The sequence below is a fragment of the Myiozetetes cayanensis genome, unplaced genomic scaffold, assembly GCF_022539395.1.
Source record: "Myiozetetes cayanensis isolate MyiCay16 unplaced genomic scaffold, myiCay2020 scf7, whole genome shotgun sequence".
In the NCBI taxonomy this organism is placed as follows: domain Eukaryota; kingdom Metazoa; phylum Chordata; class Aves; order Passeriformes; family Tyrannidae; genus Myiozetetes; species Myiozetetes cayanensis.
This window is the reverse complement of record NW_026087964.1, coordinates 47,367,434-47,387,545: the sequence shown is the minus strand read 5'-3', so window position 1 is coordinate 47,387,545 and position 20,112 is coordinate 47,367,434. Positions and strand designations below refer to the sequence as shown.

General features: G+C 38.4%; 1 protein-coding gene across 2 annotated transcripts in view; it reads right to left on the bottom strand.

Moving 5' to 3' along the window:
• Positions 1-20,112, bottom strand: part of PPP3CA (protein phosphatase 3 catalytic subunit alpha) — a 182,670-nt gene that overhangs the window by 11,827 nt on the left and 150,731 nt on the right. For both annotated transcript variants that reach the window (XM_050338886.1, XM_050338887.1), the window contains exons 8-11: positions 19,383-19,477; positions 11,234-11,359; positions 8,511-8,585; positions 365-449 (exon numbers count right to left, since the gene is read on the bottom strand). In XM_050338886.1, the coding sequence (XP_050194843.1) occupies positions 365-449; positions 8,511-8,585; positions 11,234-11,359; positions 19,383-19,477 (381 nt within the window). The remainder of the gene's footprint in view (positions 1-364; positions 450-8,510; positions 8,586-11,233; positions 11,360-19,382; positions 19,478-20,112) is intronic.

Sequence of the window (20,112 nt, the reverse complement as noted above, 5' to 3'; positions counted from 1 at the left end):
ATGAGAGGTGGTGTGTAACATACCCTTTCTCTATGTTTAACTCTTGCCTGACAGTGACTAGAAGGTAATTAGTACACCTGGTGAACAATTTAAAAAAAAAAGGTAATTGCAAATTTTTTTGCTGATGTCTTCTGTTTGTATGTTTTCCACTCAGCAAAAGCCCTGAGGAAGAAGACTATCAGAGCCATAATAAATAGTAGTATTGTATAAATAAAACAATCTCTAAAAGGTTACAGCAAAACTCATATGGGTGGTATACTAAAACAGCAAATCTGCTGTTTGATTAACAGTTGAGTGTTCTAAGTAACCATTTAAAGATGTCCCTTAACATGAAAAAAAAATCTGAAACTGCACAAAACCTTACCTTAGGACTGAGAAAACTCTAGCCATTTTTCCTATTGCTCGTATCTTGTTCCTTATAACTTCCTTCCGAGCAGCAGCTGTTGCTCCTGTGGAAAACACATTAAAAACAGTTATAGGGCTTTGTAAACAATTCATCACTCTAAATACAAGAACCATCATATCAATGTCACAGTTTGCCAAACTAGGCCACATCTGTAGTCAAAACTGAGAACATCTTGTTTTTTTATTTACAGCTCAAGACTGATCACTTTTGATCCTCTTTTAAAACTACATGTTTTTTCATCAGTGTAATTTTCCATTTTAAAAACATTTTCAGAGACCATACCCTTTGTAAACAAGTTTCTTAGAAAACAGTCTAAATGCCAAAAAGATATTCAACATGAACTATGCCCAAACCATATGAAAAGTGAAAAAGAACAGTTAAACAACAATGAAATTAAAATCTATTTAATAATATAATAATTATAAGTAGAAAAAAATCATGTCTCACTTTAGAAAAAAAAAAACCCACACAAGCCCCCCCCACCCCGACAAAAACCAAACAGCCAAAAAACATCCTAAACCCCAAACAATTTGGGTTAAGCTTAAGGCCAGGAAAGTCCATTGAGTTTTCCTATCCCTAGTTAAAAAGTATTTTAAAAGTAATAAAACCTAAAGGCAGAGTCCTGAAAACCAGCATGAAATGGTAGGGATTGTATTGATTGGCAGTGGGTAACAGAGTTCCATAGAGCAACTTCCTTCTCATCACTCCTATGGCCTGCTCTAAATTACAATTACTTTGAAATTTGTAAATTCACATAAGGCTCTGCCTTAAAAAAAAAAGTATGATGCAACACAGACTACAGTTCAGCTGAGTTTGCAGGTGTACTTGTTGTTTGGGTATCATCAAAATCTGTACATCCAAGAGAGAACCATCTGACTGGGAAAAGCAAATAGTACTAATTTATCAGAAAAAGGAATTTCTTTTAATAAGGATCCCCCAGGTCCCCGAGAAAATGGCCTGTTATACTCAGAAGACCAGCTTCATTTAATTATCACAATCATAACCATATACATGATGAAGATTTCTCCCAAAGGTTTCTGAAGGACAGGTAACCTTGACTTGTACAGCTGCTGCCTGACAACTCCTGCTTCAGAAGTTTCAGAGCGCAACCCAAAAACCCCTACGCATCACAATAACACTTCCTTCTTTGCTACTCCAAGGACAAAAATGAAAATGGCTACTTTCAAATCCTAGCAAATTGATCAATTTTATCAAGTAGAGCCTGTGACAGAAGCTAAATTAGCAGAAAGGGGCAAAAATGAGGAGGGAAGTTATAGCAGGAGAGGGGACAGCCCCAGGGATTGGCAGCAGGGACACAGACAGCTGCCTGTGAGCACCAGGCATGGGGATAAAGCACTGCTGAACACAGCTGATGGACGCAAGAAGCGGAAAACTGCTGGAGTCAGAGCCATGGGGCCTTGCTTTGCAGACTCTCCTGTGCTGTATTATGAGGGCAAAGTGACCTCAGCTGAAAGGGCTTGTAAGGAAATACAGGCTCTGCTGAACTCAATGGCAAAAGCCCCATCTGTTTCAGTGGCACTAGAGTTTCACACACTGCTCCTCCTTCTCCTCCTCCTCCTCCTCCTTCATGAGGTGCCAGCTGCTCTGGGCAGCGCTGGAGAGGTCCAACACTGCCAACCATGAGATTTGCTGGGTGGCTTCTGGGAGCTGACTGTACAGTAACTCTAACAGTTTCAGTATTCGCCACACACCTCTGCTATAGCAGCCCCACAGCCCTTCTATCAGGCACTGTCACTTTTCCTACTGCTGATTTCCCAATTACAATTAAACTTTCAACTGTCCAAGACTACCACTGGAAATGCAAGCATTTCTTTGTTGCTTTTTTCCTGTGCTTGAATTTCAAAGGATCTGGGTGCAGGTGGTAGGTAATATGTGAGGATGGAAAAGTCTGGTGTGTGCCTCAAGGAGATTTGAGTTTGGGTGAAAATAGCCAATGAATAAAATTGTCTTATGCTAATTGTTATGCTAATTGTTAGCAGTCTGTATTACCACTTCTATGTCAGCTTTATGCCCATCACTGCACTGGGCACTTTGCAGCGCCTGTCTCCACCACTACAGATTTGGGGATCCGAACTTGACTCCCCTTCAATCACCACATTAGTGAAGCTGTGATGAAACCAGACAAGTGCAGTGGTGATGGAATCAGAAATGGCTTCAGCATGCAGCAATCCAACACTACACACCATCTTCCCTGCCCTGAAAGACTGTTATGAAGATGGAGCTCAAAGGTCATGGAATTAATGAACGCAATGGACTTTTACAGGGATAGCCCACAGACTAAGGGAATGATATCTCTGTGTTTATCTACCAAAACCAGGAAAGGTGATGGTGTATTGGAAAATGTAATATCAGGATACTGTCCTGGTTTTGGCTGGATTAGACTTTATTTTCTCGCTAATAGATACTCAGAATGATGGCTTTCAAATCTCCCACATACAAAGATAAAAATATAATGAAAGTGTTTAAAAATATGAAGATAAAAAAAGGATATGAACACTTAGGCACAAATGTCTAATTCTAGACAATAAAGAGTGGGAGAAACAGCTGTAATTCAGCTGTAACTGAATTAAATATAATATACTTGAAACAGCATAATGAAAAATTGAAATAAACCAGCAGTGATTCAGCTGGGTTTTTCAGGAAATAAAGGGGATACCTTCCTGCCTCAATTACTATGATCTCACAGAATTGTACTCTGAAGATACACAGGACACGGTTTTCAGTCTTTTCTACCCTGAAAGCATTTAAAGATGATTTATCTTTTATTTTCTCCCAAGTGTCACTATCCCTACTTGTTAATTACAATTCCACACTGTTCTAGTAGATCTTATAAGTATATTCAACCCTTTTCAGTCACTGTTTAACTTAGTTGAACAAAGACTAAGACTAAAGTCAGAAGATTTGAGAATGGGAAATATAGTTTTTAGAACGAGGAAAAAAAAGACTAAAAATGTAGGATTGAACAGATATAAAATGATACTGAGTAAAAAAGTCATACCCAAATCTCTAACTGGTATCCTAATATATATTATCTAGTAAAGCATTAGGAAAATTAATAAAACTTAAGCCTTCCAACTTATTGAATACCTTTCTTCTGGGAACAAATGGGATCTTCTTATGAATTCCAGAGAGGGGGAAAGAAAAAGATCAGTGATGTTTGTAGAATGAAAATAAAAAAATAATACAGAACATTTGATAACATCAATGGAAACGTAATGCTTAAGTAAAGTCTGAAAAATAGAAAAGAAAACAAATTAAGCAGAGAACATCCAACAGGAAAGAAACAGACTGAAAACAATGGGGAGAAAAAAAAAAAAACCAAACCAAAAACACCTTTTCAGCTTAAAGCCTTGTTAGTAGGTTTTGAAGGAAAACAACATGCAGGCAGAAGATCAGCAGTGAAGCTTAGCCTTGGTGTTACCACCTCTCGAACACGGACTTTCTCCTACATTGCTGCTGCTTTGATAAGGCTTAATCACTTCTCATAAACAGCTCCACCTGTTCCTGTGGGGTGTGCCTGTATGATGACACCTCTTCTCTTAAATTAATCAAGCCAATTCCTCCAGTTTATTTACATCTGATAGCTGAAAGAATAGCTTACTATCATACCCATGTCTGCTGTGTCTACCAAAATCTGTGCTACCTACTGCATGTGTGCTTCTGCTCTGGTCGAGCAGCTTACAGTGAGCAAATTCAAATACCACCATAGTACATACTGCATTTAAAACATACTGCATTTTAAAATCAACTGTCTGAGGGCAAGGCAAGTGCAAGACTTGGTGTCCAGGCACAACTGCACCACAACATGTGTTTTGGGGACACAGATAATCTAGCACATACTACTAGGTCCAGAGGGAGAGCACATCAGTGGGCTGTAGTATGGCTCACAGGAAAAACAGTTTCAGCATGGAAACAATCATATCTAGCCAAATCAAAGAATGAATAAATAAATAAAAAGATCACATTAAAATGCCACTCTGTCACCAACTCACAGAAATTAAGTATACACTGAAGTCCAACCTTGCTGGTTTGGAGGAAGAACAAACATAAACCACCAGGAAAACCCCTCCACGTTTCTCTCCCAGACAAAAATTAACTCACTGAAAAGCTAAGTCTCTCATCAGGTAGTATCATGAACACCCTTGTCAAGGCATTGGTAAGTTAACAGACCTAATGACAAGGCCCTTGCTTTTGCTCCATCACTCTCTGGGTGAGTTGCTGCCCCAGGCACAGTTTATTGTACCAAAGAGATGTGGCAAATGTCATATGCCACTGTCCACAGCAGAACCAGCTTTTGACTGGCAGGAGACGTTTGACTTGGTCATTCTCTTTAGGCTTGAACTAAAGCACTGTATTGGAGAAGCTGTTTTCCAACCAAGGAATCAACGCTTCAACTAATGCTGTGACAGTGGCTTTTCTGTGAGAAGGCTGTGAGCTACAATGTTCAAGGCAATAAAAAAATAATGCAGGTAATTTAGGAGTGTCTTCATGCCAAATCGTGATAAGGATGCTTACAAAGCAAACAGTTTGCATTTGTGTCAAGTTGTTTATTACATTATTGCACCCTTTTAATTAGCAGCTTAGTTTATTCAATCAAATGCAGGAGGCCAGAAATGTTGCTAATTAAAATAAAACAGGACTCTGACTATATGCTGGCTCGGTAGAGGTATTTGTAGTTCCTGTTGCTAAGTGATATGTTTGATGCACAAAACACACAGCACATGAACTAACATTTGCCCAAGACATTTTTTTCTGGATCAGATTATATTGCAACCACCACAGCAAACAGGAAAGAGAAAGTACAGCAAGAGGAAACTATCAGAGATAAGACAACCTGACCTATCATGTTCTCTCATTTTTAAAGCAAATGAAACCAAAAGGCCAATACAGGCCAGCAGGGACATATGGGATAAAGGGCATTATGATATTTAGGCTTTTTTCACACTAAGTATACACAGAAACAGCCTATAACAAATTGATCAGATCCACATGATGTGCTTCCTTAGGGGAAAAAAAAAAAGGTGGAGGGTAGGGAGGAAAAAAAAAGGAATACATGCTGTTGAGCATCTTGCTCATGGCTAGATGCACCATGCATGACTCAGAACTAAAAATAATAATAATAAAAAAAAAAGGGCTCACAAGAACACCATGCAGTGAAGTCAGGCAATAGTGGTAGGGCTTTGTTTTGAAGGAAGGAGTGAGAGGGGAAGACAGAGGGCAAGAAAGTGTAAGAGAAGATAACAAATGAATGATCAGTGCAAACCATAGTGATGGGCCATTCTCACTACATGTGGGAACTCAGGTCAGGGCATGTTCAAACTGCAAGGAGAAAAAGGAAATCAGCAGCGAGCCCTGAAAACTACTGATGATCTAAAAATAAGCAATGATTTTTAAGAATCATTCCATCAAACAAAACACATCTGCTGTTGCAGATATCAGGCCTTTCCTTCTATGGGAAATACTGCTAAAGGAAAATGTCAGCAGGTAAAGGGGACAGGACTGCTGCAGTCCTCCAAGGAAGCTGGACAGAAATTACTGAAGAACAGTGGAAATGTTGAGCTACTACAAGACTCTCAGTATACAGCCTTTACAGAAAGAGTTTTAAGATGGTAATTATTTTGATCTGTTTCATCATGAACACAAAGGAAATACTTGTAATTTCTCCCCCAAAAGGCAAAGTTTTCAGGAAAAAAAAAAAAAAAAAGAAAGAGAGAGGGAACTGAACTATCTCTGAAAGAGGATTTTTGTTTGCTGTACAGATAATAAATCAGAACTCACTAGGAATTACAGATATCAGCTTCTATTTAAATTTAAATCAACCCTTAAATTTACTTTGATGTCCAAATCCTTCAATCTCTTCATGTGTGCAGTCCCCCCGAGCCCACTGTGTCCAGTGGGCTGGAGGTACAAGCATGAGCCCACAGCAAGCTGCAGCGCCCCTGCCACAGATCCCATTTTACAGTTCTAAGGGGATTATACAAGAAAGCAGACATGAACATATGCCAGCTCTGGTTTTTAGCTCCCCGTGCTAAAGACAACGTTTCTCATACCTTCCTTACCATAATGTTTTACACAGAGAAATCATTCATACAGAAAAAACTGAAAGCAGATTTAGACAACAGCATTAGCGTTACAGTACCAGAAACCGTTTAATTATTCCTCATCTGGAAACTTTAACACTGTTAGATATTGTTATGCAGCACACACACATGCGAGCCCAGAGGATTTCAGCCTGTCTCCTGCTTAGACACCTGCAATGTTGCAAACTCCACAACCAGAAGAGTGTCATGGTAAACTCCCAGGGAAATGGGGTGGGGGTTCACCCTCCTCCCAGAAAAAATGCAGTAGATGCAAAGACCTCCTGCAGCCAGAGAGGGCTGCTGTTCCCCAAGACCCCTAATGCCTCAGTATTTCTGATTCTGCTTTTGAAAATGTGCTCCTGAACTGTAACTTATGGATGGGAATGATGACACTGAAATTTCAGAAAAAGAGTACAACCATTGGCCTGTCTATGCCCAATGGAAGCCTACAGTACAACTTTAAAGGACAGTAGTAGGCTAAGGCTGAATTAATTTAAAAATCCTCCCTATAAAGTCTTTGCTTTGGCATTGCATTCAGTGGGATTTCAGTCTGAGCTTAAGCGCTTTCTTGAGCCAAGGATTTTAAGCACATGGTTTTGTTGCTACTGTATTTAATTTGACACAGTTTTTACTCATTGTATGCCTCCGTACAGTTTCACACGCTGCTTTAATTACACAGTAGTGACTTATTTAAATTTCATGAGGGGAAAAAATGGGCACAATATTCAAACAGGTGTTTTCTTCTCTCCACTGATTACTGGTTTCAATAAATTCAGTCTTTGTCCCAAGTCCTGCAAGATAATTGTTCATGTCCACACTTTGTGGCAGATGCAGAACAGGGAATTCCATCTGGCTTTTCAGAATAAAATCAAAGTGCTATCATCCATACTAGTCTTCTCCATCACAAAGGAAACATTTTGCAAAACCTGTGATCTAGCTTCCTCTTCCAAAGATTAAAAATAAATACTTTGAGAGAGAAGATTAATTATTAATTACAACTTCATTAAATATTTGTCTTACTCAAAAGTTCTTCACTCTCCTTGTTCATTCATTCTACTAGAAAAATCTTGAGAATATTCGGTAGTGCTAGATTTTTCCAGGTTCTTCTTTATTATTTTTAGTATTTCTGTTCTTTTCATAGATTATTTTTATTACATATATTATTTATTATTAGTTTTCACATAATTTTTAAACACTGAAAGCATTCACAGTAAGAATGTTAGGGATGCATGGGATTTTTTTCAGCTTTGCTTAATTGAGAAGGGACATTTCGGAGAGCTCCAATTTACTCTCGCACAGCCTAGCAGACAATTATGTCTAATAAAATAAACTGACTTCTAAAAATCTCCAAATTATAAGATATACAGTATTGTTTACAGGCAAACCAACAGGTACAAGGCAACTAATCATCATATAAACTTCAACCCAAATGAAAACAGAAGTGACCACTCCTCTCTTCTCAGCAGATATGTCAGGTTAGAACATTTTCTCTCTCTCTTTACATGTTTATTTTTAATGATTCTATGGTTTTCTACGCCTTTTAGACACACATGTGTATCAAAAGAGGTGACTACAGTAATACTTCAAGTACAAGTCTTCCAGAGTTGCAGTACGAATGTTTTGGAAGCAGCTCCGCAGGAAGCTTAATTCATTGTAGGAAGAAAATTTCATTCATATAATAAACTTGCTATGAGAATCCCTGCAATCTTTTGCATGAAATCAATATCTGACCCCTTTGTGACAACACAACTCAGATTTCATGGAAGGAGATACAGGTTTTTTAACCAAAAGATTGAGACCAAGAAAAGGGTTAGAACAGGGCAGAAGATCTATTAGTTCTTCCCAAAGCATACGGTAAGCAAATCCACTGGAGTCTAGCAAAACAGTTGCTTTTAGCAGCACAGAACTCAAATGGAATTCAGAAAATTATTTCAAGGTTAGTAAATAGATTTTTAAAGTAATCTCAAGGCAAACAGTCTTGACCAAGGGCAGGAGGCTCTTACCATCAAACCCATCTTCCTCTGTTCCCAGTTCATCATCTGAGCAGATGTTCAGCACGTTTACCAGCATCTCTGTCACTAAAATGGAAAACAAGTGCAAAATTGTTGATATTAACATTCCCTGGTCTGCCTGAGAGCAAGCCCTAGCTGCAATAGTGTGAATAAAAATTCAGTGCAATAATGGCACCCACTTTTTAAACAAGAGGACCTGTTTTACACATGTAGTAATAGAAGCTGAAAGTGTCTTGTGTAGCTGATAAAAAGTACAGGTTTCCATAAAAATTTTTCCAAATATAACGAACACCACAATAAGCAGACCTCAAAAAAATAATGTGCTTATGATTTCTCTTTTTGCAACTGTCAGTAAAGTATGTAACATTTGTTTTCTCCCCCAATACATTTTTGCTTTTCATTCAACATGTATAACAGAACTGATCCCTGTCCTCTGGCTCCTACATGGTAGTAGGATTTGATTTCCCTGCTCAGTGAATGGAACATTCCAGTGGAAAAAGTTACAGCAAGAGGGATCACAGAATATTTATTTATTTGTCCAGGTCTGGACACTGTACTTCCAGTTCAACAAAACATTAACTCTTGTCAGATGCCCTCAATGTCCCTTGAAAGTCAGGACAAATACTAGATATTGTAGGTACCTGACAGATGGAACTATTCTATATTGAATAGTTACATCACTATTGGAGAATTTAGACTATGTTCAGCTTGCTTACTTTGGAACTTAGGCATGAACGGGTCAGCCACAGGCTATCCCTACCCTGGTCTCATCTCCTTCTGGAAAGACAACTGTGAGACACTAACCAGAGAGCACACAGAGTGAGAACAATGAAAAAAACAACCCCCACAAAAATCACAACCAAGGAAACGTAATTTAGAAAACAAAAAAAGCCAAAGTTATGAGGTAAAACGTGAAACCATTAGCAGATTAAGAAAAACTCTACTACGTCTACATGTAGTAAGCATCATTAAAAGGGTTACCAGGTACGTCTAGCCTTGTACTAGCTACAGAGGTCGAAAATTTAAATTTTTTAGTCAAGTGGTTATAAAAATCCTCTTCTGTGACAACAATAATGGCTTGGAACATTAGAAGTGTGGGACAAAGCTATATTTTTTTCTTAGTGAAGGATTTTCTTTTGTCAGGATTAGTGGAAACACTTTCCACATTAACAACAACCAGTGAAACTAACAGCTTCCTACCTTGGTTGGTCTTTGAGGGAAAAAATCTATATCAAAAAAAAAAAGGAAATAAATAACAAGCTGTGTAGAACACCAGTTCTTACATTCATGAATATTGTTTTGCATAGAAAGGAAAATACTGATTTCACTTCTTTGGGCTCTAAAATTTCCAAGAAATTGGTAAGCATGACCACTGGGAAGACATGAAGGAAAAAAAAAAAACCAAGATGGAAGAAAAATGAGGAACACCCATGGTCTCAGAACCTCAGCAAATCTGACCATGCATCCTGTAGCCCCCATTAAGGAGGTTGCTGATGGGAAGCCTCTGAAAAAAGAACCTTACAGAACATCTTACAGGACTGCAGTGGGTATGGAGAACACGACCAACCTAAAAACAGCCTGGCTGAGTTTATGGCCAAAGAAAATGAAAGCGTTTTATCTGCTTCATGAGAGTCTGCAACACACGTCAGTGCGGATTATGTAATGTCTCCATTAGTGGAAACAGCTGCCTATTCTTTGTTAATCCCTGTCTCATTGTCTATCTGCTTTGTTCACAGAGACCTCAGGCGTCTCACCAGCAGCTTTCCTCATACAAAAGAGTAGCTGAAAACAAAGCTGGTCATGACTGCAGGTAAGAGCCACAGCTGGCTGTATTTCCAGTTGCCTATTAAGAGAGAACTGTTATTCCAAGCACCTTTTAAGAGTTTATTATAGTTTTCTGGCAGTAATTGCTGTTGCAGCAATACTCTATAATGGATGGATCAAAGCAAGCTTCATCTCAGGCACTGAATAAAATGACTTGGGGCTTAGGCAGTTTGCATTCGGTATTCATTTAATATGCTAGACCAAAGTGTTTTCATGCCTTTTGTGTGCCTGCCATTCATACATAGCATGAAGCTGTATTCAGGCAACATCAAGAGCATCATGTTTCAATAAAACATCATTTGTATTCTTGAGTCTTCTTGCCAGCAATGAGGCACCCTATGCCCTGTGTAGAGAAGGGGCTGAAGAGCAGGTTTTCCTTCTTGCTGGCAACTCTCTACTCTCTCCAGGAACAGTTAGCCAGGCTAGGTCTTAGTATCACCAGCTCTATGTTTGCTGATGAAAAAGCAACTCATCATCTTATCATAAAGATCAGCTGAGTAAAGATGTAACTACATGTAGTGAAGTCTGTTGAGATGTCCCTTGATCAGAAAGCAATATCCAAGGGAATACTCAAGAGCTTATAAAGGAAAAACTAATCAGAATTTTGTTCAGTGAATGCACCTCTGGCCTGCAATGCCATAAAATCTATTTCTACGGTAGAAACATAATGGCATCACAACCTGGAAAGAGTGGAAATTATAAAAATATATGAGAAGTGTGAATAACCATTGGTAATTGCTTGCCCCTCTGAGGCCTGTTTCTACAAATTTGTCCTCAACAGCAAGACATCTGTCTTCAAATTATTCTCGCCCTTTAAAATAAACGAGGCCACATGTACAGTGACTAAGAAACGATTTTGCAGTTTTTACAAGCAGAACCAATTTACATACCTTTCTCACCCACAAATGGCAAGGACCAGGTAAACACATCCATGAAGTTTGGAAGCCAGTACGGATGAGGGGAGCAGTTGAACTGCCTGATATTCATAACATTGTTCTCGTATTTCAATACTGCAGCTAGAAGGGAGAAAAAAAGAAGTAAGAGACATCAGCCATGTGACTGGCTGCCAGATCAGTAACACTGCAGAGCTGCTCACCAGCTTTGACCCACTATTTCCAGCAGCAGCACCTGAATGGCAGTTACAACAGTCTGAGTTACAGACTCAGTAAAGTCAAAAGCAATTTTCAGTCTGAAAGCAGTGTCATCAGCTTTCCCTGGCACTAAGATGGGCTGATAAGTCAATTAATATCTCTGAGTAGTCAAGAATGTAAGCTCTGGGATCTGCCACCAGTGAGGAATGAAGCAGAGTATCCACAAGTCCTCATTTCACACAGTTATCTGAGCTCCTCACAACCACAGTTTGGAGTTAACAGAGAAAACAATTTATCACTCAGAGTCTGAATGCTGCTCTTCCAATGGAAGTTTTGAACATATTTCATTCATAGTGTTGTACAAGAGATGACACTTGCTTCTCACGTTATTCAAACTCTAGGACTGCGCTCCCTGTTATATGAATCAATACTAATATGATTTGACTTGCATGATTTAACATTTGCATCATTCTTGTCAACACACACACAATGTTTGCTAACTGGTGGAATTATAGATATTTATGGCAAAGCCACTTTTTAAAACACTATACCAAGTTCAGTGTTAACTCCAGTGTGAATGGACTTCATCAGGTTCATACCTGAAAAGGTAACCTGAAAAGGTAATTTTGAGATTAGCATTGAAGTCCCACCAAAAGGGACTTTGAACACAAAGACACAAAAGTCCTTAAACAATGCAGTTACAGGAGACTGGATGCAGGATCTTAAATCAACACAAGCAACACAAACAGTCATCACAAGAAGGAGGTGCATCATACTTTGATTTCCCCTTTCCTCCAGCCTTCCCACCTGTGGCTCCCCAGGAAGGTACATAGTTCCAGGGACTGGTTATCATTTAACAGCCAGCAATGAAGTTGCACAACTGCAGTATGAGACAGCACTGCAGGAAATGCGAAGTTGGCTGAAGGGGTTGAACAATTTCTTCTGATTATTTATCTCCTTTCATTGACTGCGTATCAACCAGACAAGAAACCTTTTTTTACGCAGTAGGCTGTTGCTTCCCACAAAAAATTAATAGGGTGCTAAATGTCTTCCATTTTGTGGCCAGTGACAGCATCCAGAGTGACCTGGGAGTTTCCAAAACCTACTCACTGATAGACACAGAGAACAGCTCACTAGCAATTATGCAAACTTTTGCTAGGCAGGCACCCTCTATTTAAATAAACCACATTGGACTCTTGCCCATCCCAGTCTGACAGTCATCAGTCATTGTGCTGTTTAGTAAAGGAAAAAATGGCTTAGTACCACTATTAGCAAAAATGAGAAAACTAGTGTCAATGCTCTTAAGGTTTCCACCACTTTTTGGTTGCAATCACATAAAACAGATCGAAATTCATTCTTCTCCTATTAGTGACACAATTGCGTAATAAAAATAAATAGTTTGTGGCTTTACAGAAAAAATTAGTCAAAACCACACAAAAACAACCACTTAATGGTTGTGAAGATTCATTTAGAAGGATTAAAACTTCAAATTCATCATCTTAGTGAGACAAGGTAGTTCCTCTTCCCACTATTCTTCAATTCATCCAGTAAGTCTACTTCTAAATTCTTTGAAATTTGAATAAATCACTTTTACAAGGAACATTTAAAACTGGACTCTGAAAAAGCCTGAACCATACAAAGAACAGTTAGAAAACATCAAATTAAATATAAATGTCTTTAGTTGGGTTGTTTTCTTTGAAAGGGAGATAATTTATTCTCAATTAGTATAATAAAAAAATCTTTAGACCACCCTATTAATTTATATACCTCAGTATCTTAAAAAAGAAAGTTCTGATAATAGTATTTCAAAAAATTCTCTGTTAATGACCTGTACTTCTCCCCAACAAATTACTTCAAAAGCCACTTGAAGAATAACAACACTATATAATAGACCAGAGTAATAACAGAGAGAGAAGTCTTCTGAAATAACCCTCCCACTAAAAGAATAAAATAAAGTAGGGTAATTACCAGTATCGCAAGTACTTTTTGGCATTTTTAATTAAAAATTAAAAATCTGTCATTTACAAGCACAACACACACAAAATATTATATAGATAACTAACGAAGATGATATTTAACATTGAACTGGTTCTTGTTTTGATTGCGAAGTTCTGACTACTACTTAGGCAGAAGAAGAAAACTTCATCTGGATCAAGAAGAAAATGCTTCTCAGACAACAGCAGGAGTTTCCCTGAGCTTTTCTGGTGCCTTTCCTTCTTTTGGACCTAGCTCTCTTTTTCCTCTTTGTTGGCTCTGAAAAGGTTTGGGGTTTCACCTCTGCTTCAGTTCTTAGGTCACCTTACCTTGATGCCTAAGTAAATAGAGGAGACCCCAGCAGCCCTGAAAGAGTACAAATCTTTTGAAGGGTATAAGACCAGAGGCCACACAGTTGCTAATGGAGAAGACAGAAGACAGTGGGATGGGTTCCTTTGGTTATGAAACCCATAACAGAGGAAAACCTGACTCTCCAACATTTGCTTATCATTCCAGGCTGCAACCTCACTACTTTTCTTTCCAAACACATACTCAGACAGATGCTAGCAGACCAAGCCACCAGCCATTATGTGTATAATCACCAACCAGAGCAAGAATCTTATTATTCTTAACAGACACACACATTTTAACCTAATTTTTGATACTTGCTGTTGTAAATAAGTTTTAAATGCCGATGTTTTGTAAAGTGAAGATGTGCAGATATCCCAAATGACATTATACTTCTTTCCAGTGCTAGTAAACTGAGATATTGGATGCTGACATCACATCAGAGTGAAATGAAACACTAACACAGCAGGTAAAGAGCATTTGTAATGTTTAGCTTTAAGCATTTAACACATGTACCCAAGGCTGGAAATATGGGTGTTGAAAACTGTGCAGGTAAGAAACCTCCTTCCTTCAGCTAGAAATGGAGACAGCTCTTCTAATCTTCTCAGAATTAAATATAAGCACCTAGTGCTATATTTCCTTGGTCTCCCTCAGTTAAAGATGAGCCTGGAACAACTGTCTCCTGTGTCATACCTCTCAGATCTGAGTAGATATCTCAGATCCTCTGGCATCTTAAATGATGCTTTAAAGCCTATATATTTGGAGATGGATTAAAGCCCTTAGCAACATGAACAACATTAAACTGTGTGACAGATAGTTCAGAATTTATATCCTGCTTAGAGATATGCCAAATCATTTTTCAGTATTAATTAATTAAATCGATAACATTTCCATCAGAGGAAACAAATAATGAGCATGGTAGAAATACTAGCTCAGAATATTTTTAGATGAACAACTTCAAAATAATTTTAGCGAACAATTCAACTAATTTTCTTGTAGTTTTTTTTTCAGAAAACTCATCCTGCATTTAGAAAATAGATCAGTGAAAGGTCTTTCAAATTCTTCATACCTAAGAAACAATTTCAATTTCTGATGTAATGCTGAATTAACTTCAGCATTAACTGTGCAACTGGGAACACTGCCTTCTCCTCAAGGAGAGTTGCTAAGTAACCACAGCAGTTTCTGCCCAAGTCAGATCAGGAATAAGGGTTAGTAAAATGCTCAAGGAGTTTAAACATTATCAAAGGAAAAAATTATTTACTATACAACATAATAATCTAAATAATCCAGTATAAAAGCAAGGCTAATTGCAGGTGGGAAAATCCTCCCTTACAGAATTCTGGAGATATTTATTTTACATGTGCAACTCTGTCTTCCAGAGAGCGGAGTGGCATTTGAGATTATATCAACAGACTGCAAAAATCACTTATGGCAAACTTCTCTGATTCAGCAATGAGATGGCCTAGATACCCTGACAGCTCCTCCTCAAAAGCTTTTGTTTCCGTGACAAGAACTCATCACAGCGGCATTAAAGAAAACTGATAATGCAAACAGAAGGTTACATCTCTTTCCTTTCTCCCAAAGTGCTAATATTCCTCAAAGATCATCCCTGCTTCCAGGTATATTACTCTGCCTTTTTCCAGACAAAAATAACCTTCACGTTAGATCCATTTGGCTCAGGTACATTTCTTTATGTGTATCTTTGGTATACTGCCTGCCAATACTTTATACACACTTCACTGACATATTACTTATGTGATACATTAGGAAACATACCAATTTACAGATTTTTTTTTTATTTTTCTAGTATCTCAAACACTTTGCTGCATCCTTTCTTTGTTTCTCTCCATCATCTGCTTTTCCTTTCAGCAACCACACATGTATGTTGCAGCATGTTGGCAGAAACTTCACGATATTTTTTTTTTTTTAATGACTTTGGATTTTTTGGTGGTTATCTCTCTACTACAACACCTAATCTTTTTAAAGTGTTCAAATGATAATAGTCTGTCTTTAAATAGCTAGTTAAAATTATCCCCTCAGCTAAAAATCATGCACTTAGTGAAGGGACAGCCAGACACTAAAATACAAAGTATCACCAGTGTTTTACAAACAAATTTCCTGCCTCTCTAGAACTTCTGCAAAATCTTTCACTTGATTTTTTTTTTTTTGAGGTGCGGTGGTGGTATCATGAACAGCATTACAGCATGTCCTAATGAAGGCATTAAAAAATATTGCATGTAGGAATTAAAAGTTTAGACACGATACAAGGCCAGATCATACCACACAGTAATTTATGGCACACTCTTATTCTGTTGCTATAGAGAATTTCTCCTAGTGATAGGCATCCTTGAATCTGGGGTAAATCTGTACTTACACAACTGTCTCAGAGTTTCTTATCAGCACAGCCTTCCTCTGAGGCCCTGAAGTCATAGGTAACTACCACAATCCAATTAACACTTATCTTCTTGCATGAGCAGAAGCAGTAGCCTTAGAAAAATCATCAATGCATTGTTATTTCTCATAACAAGTTTTAATAATAATCCTGAAGTATCTTTTTCTTTATGCCTTTTAATAATACAAATGAAAGCAGAAATGTCTGAGAAAGCTATGAAGATACCAGAAGTTGCCAAAAAACATATAAAAATTCCTTCCCTTTGCCAGTGCTCTCCATTAGAATGAATACGAAAGGAATTAATAACAATAACGAAGAAGGATAATCACAAAAAAGGAGGGCATAAAGATCCCAATATCTAGACAGTTTCTGAGTCTCTAAATCACTCCCGGAAGCCTCTCTGTCTCCATTAACTACACAGGGAACCCCTGAGAGGAGCCTCATAATTGAAAAACCTCACTTTGGCACCCAAAGTTGTGCATGTGTGTGGTCTGGTGCTGCGACAGGACCAGCAGCCACATGGTGGACAAATAAGACACGCAGCTTTCATGAAGCAATAGCCAGTAACTAAAAAGGATACAGAAAACTCCCTTTAGTGCCAGAATCCAGCAGAGTAGAGCCAAAAGAGATTCCCATGGTGGGTCAGCACCATGAGAAAGCCCATGCAGAGGGTCCGTGGCAGCACTATCAACAGCAGATATGCTGAACATGGTCTTGTTTGAGTAGCTCATCTTAAGCTACTCCTGTCAAACCTTCTTTTGCTCTGGAATTACTGCCTCCCTACTCCTCTTTTAGGACACACCTAATCCCAGTGGCTGCTCTCCTGACTAAAGGAGCCCTTGGATAAAGTTGGCAACCAGGTCTACTCCTTCTAAAGTGCTTTGAAGAAGCACAAGAAACTACATCTGCTTGAATGGGTAGGAGAACTATCAACCTGGGGTGAAAATGAGCACTCTTAGCCTTTCCCAGCTTTTTAAATAATGTATTTACCTTAAACTACACTGCATTTACAAATGACCCATTTCATGTCAGTGGGAGCTGGAGCCTCTCAGGAAATTATTTAGAGTGACCTCATTAGCTAACTGAAAACCAGAGGCACACTAAGAATGCATACTACAACAGGAAGGCACTTACTAGTTAGCAGGAGATTAACTCCTTTTCCAAGGACTGACAGTAACCAAAATGATCTGTAAAAATCAATTAGGTTCTGCACCAGTTCATGATGAGTCAGCATCTAGAGCAGCTGTCCTGCCATGCTTTGGACTTACTGAATGTGATGGTGTTTTTTTTTTTCTCAAAAAGGGAAGCAAGCCCCTAAACACTATCCAGACAAAGATGCATGAGCAACGCAGCATGAAAAACTATGCGTGATGTACTTTAAATGCCAAGAGCCAGTGCAATCAGTCACATGAAATAATGCGCCAAAACTTCTAATGAGAGAAAAGGAGGCAGTTAAACTCAATGGAAATTCAAAAAAAGCTGCTAAAGGTCAACCTCTAAATTTACAACAAGTCATATATTAAAGAGTGGCACACCAGTGCTGATTTGCCTGAGCTCACTCAGAACAGGTATCACAGAAAGCACACCCAAACTCCAACTGCGATCACAGATAATCAGCGCCTCTCAGCAGCCTGTGTACAGCCTTCCAACAAAAAAGGCTTCCCACTGGATTTAAGACCTGCCTGCCACAGTGGAGCATCATGGAAAAAGGGAAATGACTCTCTCTTCCAAAACTGGAGAAAATGGAGAGGTGCTTCTCTTTACCACCTAAACTCAGTGGTTTCAAATGCAAAATTTTGAATCTGGTCAATCATTGCTTTACATTTAACATCAAGACCTCAAGATGAGGTCTCACATTATTCACCCACTGTCTTCATTGCAAAGAACTGCCTCCATGCACTAAGAAACAAAAGGTGAACACTTTTCTGCCACCTTCCTTGTAGAGTCTCATGGCTCAACATGAGGCAGCCAACCCAGGGAGTAAACACACTTCCCCACCAACAGCAACGATGCTACCAAGACAATTAACACATTTCTTGATTCATCCTGTGCTGTTTAGGTTGCTAGCAAAGCCCCTACTTTTATGAAAGTAACTACTGACAGTTCTGCTTGCATGGTTTGCAGAATAATTTATAAATTTTTCCACAAGTTAACAGGCATACTGAGAGATCTGAAGTGTGCAAGCCCCATTACCTAAGTGCAGTGTTTCCTTCCCTTCCATACAGTTCATGGCATAACAGCTTTTGGATTATACACTTTATAATATAAAATGATGCCTGAAGAAGCTTTCTTTTGCAAGTTTTAGAAAAAAATATTGCTTACTTCCTTCGCAAACAAGCATACAAATTAAAAATATCCCTTCTCAAGAGAAATCAATCTCTTTGCAAGGAAGCTACTTTCAAGAACATCATTGAGAAAAAATTATTTTACTTTGCTCACAGGGGAACACAATTTTAGCTTTACTAGGACTAGGAGAAAGTGAACACTAGTTCTCATTTCAAGATATAGGAGAACAGGTTTATTAAAATGTTTATTTTTAGAAAAATTATTCTCCCCCGCCCCCAGTTCATTAGAGATTTCCAGGAATGCAATAAACTAATACATTCAGACAAGCTGTAAACACTTATTATGAGTGGAGACTTTATAGAGTGACCAGTGACTCTTATTTGTGCAGTAACCTTTTTATTTTTTGCCTAATTATATTTAACTTTCTAAATTATAGTGTTTAAGGATTAAAAACCCCAAAACATAAAGGAACACAGACAATATATATCCCATGCTTCATCCACTGATGATCTGCCATAAAATTTGTTAACTGTCTAGACAGTTTCCATACACAAACTCTGTTAATTTTATTGGAAAGAAGTAAGGGACAAATAATTAATTATAAGGAACACTAGGCTCTAAACATCTCACCCAGAGCATTTCTTAATATACTTCTCTTAGTTAATAGAGCTGTTTTCAGTTTTGCTTTCCCTGTAACATTCACTTAACTTACAGTCAAAATACAGAAATATCCTAAGGCATATTAAGAATATACAGTTAATTTTCAGAGGCATATGTCTGCCTGTAATAGATTTAATTAGGTTTGTATTATGTAATAAATGGAATGAGCATGAACTAATAAAGAGAGGAAGAAAATAAGCATGAACTGATATATAAAGGAGTGAAAAAAACACAAAATATTTGAGTACAGAGAAGTACACTGTACATTAACAGGAATTAAATTCTTACCTTTGTTATTGTATACATCTAGATAATTTGGTGCTGAAAAAATTGTGATTAGTGAAGGGAAGCCTGTTGTTTGGCTTTTCCTGTACATACGATACCTAAGAGGAAAGAGAAGACACTCATTATTACCCAGTGTTGAATGTATATTTGTCACTGACCAAATATAGTGCAAAAAACCTCCAGTACGTTACTGCACTGGCTGTTAACAAATGCTAAGACAGAGAAAAACGTGTACGAGCTGTTTAAAAGCCATGGGAAAGACTACTTCCTACAGCCTTTCTCATCACATCCAGTCAGCATGACCAGTGATCCACACCCCTCTTGAAAGCTGTGTCTGTCTGAAATTTAGTGAGCCAGAGGTGTGCTGTGTTATGAATTTGCTCTGCGCCTGTCCCTGGAGCCATGTGGCCTCTACAGGCATCAACCCCAGGACATTCCCAGACTTCCCTCTGTGGGATTGCAGATGAAGCAAACACCAGCAAATGTCTCGGAGCTGCAGAGTACTGCCTTCAGAAGAGAAGTGCAGGTTCTCCAGAACCCATTGGAGATGACAGCAAGGCCAGGAGAGGTGGGAAGTAAGAGAAAGGGAGGAGAAACAGAGGGTTGATACTTTCAGTGCTGTGCCTAATCTCATCCGGTCTGTTAGGCAGTTTATTAATGTCTGCATGTTTTCATTACCTAACTTTGATGCCTTATGAAAAATAAAAGGGTTATTGGACCAACAAATAATCAA